The sequence below is a fragment of the Triticum dicoccoides genome, chromosome 6A (assembly GCF_002162155.2).
Source record: "Triticum dicoccoides isolate Atlit2015 ecotype Zavitan chromosome 6A, WEW_v2.0, whole genome shotgun sequence".
NCBI lineage: Eukaryota > Viridiplantae > Streptophyta > Magnoliopsida > Poales > Poaceae > Triticum > Triticum dicoccoides.
In genome coordinates this window covers 285957758-285963038 of record NC_041390.1, presented here as the reverse complement: position 1 = coordinate 285963038, position 5281 = coordinate 285957758, and the positions used below count along the sequence as shown (strand labels likewise).

Genomic DNA, 5281 nt, shown 5'->3' with positions numbered 1-5281 from the left:
CCCCGCCTCCCGGGAGGGTCGTGCATACACTTTTGAGACAGGATTCGGGACCCATGGATGATATGCTCGACGAGTTCGTCCACCTCTACTACGACGCTCCCACCGGCCAGGACCCAAGACCACCGCATTCGTCTGCTTCCCAACGCCACCCCTGTTGTCGTGTGCCCATACCGGTATGTGCGGTTGCACAAAGACGAGCTCAAGTGACAATGTGCCAATATGCTTCACCAAGGCCTTATCTGCACCAGCGACTCCGTTTTTTCTTCACCTGTCCTTCTCGTCAAAAAACATGATGGCTCCTGGCAATTTTATGTCGACTACTAGGCTTTGAATGAGCAGACTGTCAAAGATAAACTTCCCATCTTGGTGGTTGACAAGTTGCTCAATGAACTCCATGGTGCTAGGCTCTTCACCAAGCTTGATCTGCGCTCGGGGTATCATTAGGTGCACATGCACCCAAATGATTTCGCCAAGACAGCCTTCCGCACTAATGATGGCCACTATGAATTGGTTATGCCTTTTGGCTTAACCAACACACCAGCAACTTTCCAGGCTCTCATGAACGAGATCTTGCAACCCTTCATTTGTCACATCGTCCTCATTTTGTTATGACATACTGATTTATAGCTCATCACAATGAAAGCACCTATGAGCACCTACGCCACCTTGGTGTTGTCTTTCAACTCTTGCGGCAAACGTGTCCTTTTCCTCAAGCAAAGCAAGTGCACATTCAGCACCACAAGTGTGGCTGACCTAGGCCATGTCATCTCTGCTGCGATGGACGTAGACAAGGTGTGTGCAATAGTTGGCCGACTCCACGTTCAGTTTGGGCCTTGTGCGGTTTTCTCATCAACAAGTTCATCAAGGACTTTGGACTGATCATCGCACATCTCACGCACCTACTCACCAAGGACATCTTCCGCTAGTGTGTCGAAGCTGAGCCCACCTTTCAAGAGCTCAAGTGCGCCATCAGCAAAGGTGCAGTGTTGCACATGCCCAACTTTAACAACCGCTTCATCGTTGAATGCAACGCCTCAGGGACATGATTCGGTGTGGTCCTGCATCAAGGCGTTGGTCCCCTAGCCTTCTTCAGCCGCCACATTGCCCCTCGCCATGCTAAACTGACTAGATATGAGCAGGAGCTCATAAGCCTGGTTCAGATTGTCCGCCATTGGCACCCATACCTGTGGGGTCACACTTTCACCGTTTGCACCGACCACTACAGCCTGAAGTTCCTCCTCGACCAGCGACTCTAGACGATTCTGCAGCACCAACAGGCCAGCACCAACAGGCCAGGCTGCCTGAACATTGTCGCTGACGCCTTGTCCAGCCGTGAAACCAACGCTCTCCAACAATTTGTGCTTTGTCACTGCCGCTGTTTTCCATCTTCGACGATCTACAGGACGAGATCAACATCGCCCTGAAGCTCTTAGCCATGTGTGACAGCATCTTAGCAGGCAAGCTAGCGACCCAATGGAGTTGTGCGGACAACTTGATCCTCCATGGAAGTCGAGTACATATTCTGGAGACGTCCCTGACATTGGTTGCAATCCTCAAGCACACCAGTGCGGCTCATGAGGGTGTGCAAAAGACACTACATCGCCTTTGCGCTGACTTCCATGTGTTGTGTGATCGTCACGTAGTAGCTGATCTGGTGCGTACTTGTTCCATGTACCAGCGCAACAAGACGGAGACCCTTCACCCTGCTGTCCTACTTGAGTCCTTGATGGTTCCCTCCTCTACGTGAGAGGATATCTCCATGGATTTCGTGGAGGCCCTGCCGTGCATGCATTGCATGTCTGTGATTCTCTCCGTCATCGATCGCTCCTCCAAGTATGCACACTTCATCCCGCTGCAACATCCCTATACCGCTAGTTCATTGGCACGCGCGTTCTTTGAGGGAATTGTACGCCTTCATGGTCTTCCACGGTCAATTGTGAGTGACCAAGATCCTATGTTCACCCGCGCTTTTTGGCAGGAATTGTTCAAATTGTCCTGTGTTCGGCTACACATGAGTTCAGTTTTCCATCCGCAGTCCGATGAACAAACTGAGGTGGTCAACAAGGTCATTGCCATGTATCTCTGTTGCTTAACAGGAGATCAACCGCGTCGCAGGCTGAAGTAGTTTTCGTGGGCAGAATACTGCTATAATACATCACACAACTCCTCACAACGTGCTACATCTTTTGAAGTAGTTTATGGGCATTCTCCACCTTGTCTCTGTGACTCTAGTCCTGACAATTCCCAAGTGGCAGCTGTTGACACAGCCCTTCAGGATCGTGATTCTTTCCTCCACGATGTGTGTGAGCATCTACTTCAGACCCAACAACAGTCCAAAGGTCCAAGCACTACTATGACAGTAGGCATCAAGAGCTCTCCTTTGACACCAGCGAGTGGACATGCCTTCTCCTTCAGCATCGGCCGGCAGCATCTCTACCAGCAGGGCAAGTTGGCACCGCGTTTCTACAGGCCATTTCAGGTACTTGAGCACATCGGCTCAGTCGGGTACAAACATGCCCTCCCTGTTGGTACACATTCACTAGAAGTGCACCATATCAGCCTGTTCAAGAAGTTCCACAGGGATCCCCCCCCCCCTCCACCCCCCTCTGGCACAACTCTTGTGTTGCCTGAGATTGAGCATGGTCATGTCACGCCTGCCCCTGCCAAAGTTCTTCGTGGAAGCCTACGTAATGGTGTCAAGCAGGTCTTAGTCCAATGGTGGGTACTTCTGAAGATGACACAACCTGGGAGCCGTTTGACGAGTTCGCTGCTCGTTTTTCCCTCCTTCCAGCTCGAGGGCGAGCTGTTTTTCGAGAAGGGGAGTGATGTTATGTGGGGCCAGACTTATAGCTGTAGGGTCAAATCTAATTAGCTAAAAACTTCATAGTCTGATTAGATAGAGAGAAAGAGTCCAGATTGTAATCAGTTTAGTTTTGCCTTGATGGGCAAGTTAGTTCTCCTATAAGAAGGGACTTAACCCTGATAAAAAAAGCAAGCCAATGTGCAGAGTATTTACTTTACCATAGCTGCCTAGAGTAACTAGAAATTCGAGTTCTTCCAGAATGCTGAATTGTAACATCTCATCCTAAAACAAAAATCATATAGACGGAGAGTATTGTCATCACCTAACGAACTGTCATAGCGGCAAGTACCAGCAGGAGTTGATGGATTGAGTGGTGAGCCTGTACATGAAAAGATGTGCATGTTTAATCTTTTGCTGCCTGAATAAATAGGCAAAAAAGAGTTTGGACTTCAGAGCAAATGGCACTCAAGAAGTTTTCACTTACCAACATTTGGCGTAGGTGTCTGAGGCCCAGCTTTATTGTTCTTAGTCTTTGATTTAGAATTCTTAACAGCTTTTCCAGACACTGGGGTGAGTAGCGGATTGCCAGTAACTCCAGTGGTGACAATCATACAGTCACTCGACTCAGCCGCATTATTTTCTTCGCGTGTGGCTTTTCTTTTTAGCTGCAGAAGAGGGGACTTGTGTTATATGATGGTAAGACAGACTAGCTGACGTCTGGCAAGGATGTCTATCATTAACTATTTCAGATTTTGGAGAAAATGCATCAGCTCAATCACATACAAAATCCAATGACCTGACAGCATAATTCCTGGATGTAACCTAGAAGACACACAAAGAACTAGGAGCAACTGGCATCTCCATAGTGGCACTATATCATTTTATTGCACAATTGAACCTAATTTAATACACTTAGAATCCACATAGAGACAACTTTGTGCAGTGGTATTGCAATGACAGAAATCGCATGTGAAAACATAAGTGTATTGCGAAACGAGTAAACAGCTCGTATGTATTTGCAGCAAACAATTAGGATAAAAGATACCAGCATAAGAATTATTCAACAGCAATGACAGCCAAAATAGTTGCCTACGTTGTGTGATAATCCTACACCAAATTAGTTCATTAGATTCAGAGTATTTATAAACCATTTGAACAGTGTAGCCTATGACTAGTTGAAGCTTTGACCTATCTTTATTCAGTTGAGGGCAATAAAATGTACACCCTCCGTTGCACAATATAAGATTGTTTTTCAAGCTAACATAGCTTGAAGCTTGAAAACCGATCTTATATTGTACTACATGATAATTATCTCCCTATCAGAGCATTATGCATGTCTTCAACAGTTGCACTCATCTGGTAGTTCGAGCTTGCACAGAATCAGGTATAAGCGGCAAATGGAACTCAGCTGCTCTTCACTGTTACTTGCTGAAACTTGTTCAGTTGATGATATTATATTATCCTTAAACTGTTCAAGGTGCTAGACACACATGTTTCATCCACCATACAGGCTGCAGAGAAGGGTTGAACCCAAAACATACATACCAACATAAACCGATAAATCATTTCTGTTCGAGCTCAAAGGAGTTTTTGCAGAGCAAAAATACATATAAATTGCGGTTCAACCAATTCTTACTGCCAGCCATGTCATGCGGAAACAGTTGGCAAGTACTAATGAGGCTATATATTATTACCATATGTTGCCTAAGTATCTGTTTATTCAGGACCTCGCTGCAGGCAACATGTACAGGTGACAGAACTCTTCCTCTTTGTACCATTGAAGAATTGACATGAAACTTACCCACCATTCCAATTCTTGCTGTGGCACGACAACATGACATGAATATTTATTTTGTCGATCCACGTCACACAATTAACATAGTCCATGTTTATCTAACATGTAAACAATTGTAGGCACTGGGCATTCAAGCTTCCGAAAACAGAGACAACTTTGGGGAGGACAAGAAATTGAGAAAAAAATAAGGAATCTGCAAGTGGATCCTTCAGATACACTCAAATCAGCACATACACCCAACAAAACCCGCAAGCTCAGAAACCATTTGGTGTCTACAAAAACAGCTCAAATCACACACAAGCTCAGCAACACCCGCAAAAAATTAGAAGGAGAAACGAATAAATCGAGATCTCCTTGTGGAGCAGAAGTATCTCACCTGCGTCCGGATAACAAGCCCCTCATCAATATCGCCGCCAACACCACCGGAGCCGATGCCGCCGGAGCCAGTGGCAGAAGGGGTAGTCGGCGCATGAAAGCGGTGGTAGTCGTCGGGTGAGGCGAAGGGAGGCCGCGACGGCGTGGAGAACACCGGGGGCGGGCGCAGCGACTGCAGGATTTTCTGCGCAGCCGGCGGCCTGCCGCCCCCCGACATAAGCCCGATCTCGCGATCGCGCGCTGCGGGACCCCCGACTCCCGGGAGCGATGGGCGTCTTCGGCTTCAGAGAAGGCAGGAGGGCATCGGG

At 47.4% G+C, this 5281-nt stretch overlaps 1 protein-coding gene across 2 annotated transcripts in view; it reads right to left on the bottom strand.

Moving 5' to 3' along the window:
• LOC119316794 (transcription factor E2FA-like) overlaps window positions 1-5275 on the bottom strand; it is a 10411-nt gene extending 5136 nt beyond the window's left edge. For both annotated transcript variants that reach the window (XM_037591174.1, XM_037591175.1), the window contains exons 1-3: window positions 4975-5275; window positions 3288-3468; window positions 3126-3182 (exon numbers count right to left, since the gene is read on the bottom strand). In XM_037591174.1, coding sequence (XP_037447071.1) covers window positions 3126-3182; window positions 3288-3468; window positions 4975-5190 — 454 coding nt within the window. In that variant the 5' untranslated portion in view covers window positions 5191-5275. The remainder of the gene's footprint in view (window positions 1-3125; window positions 3183-3287; window positions 3469-4974) is intronic.
• Between the last annotated feature and the right edge of the window lie 6 nt (window positions 5276-5281).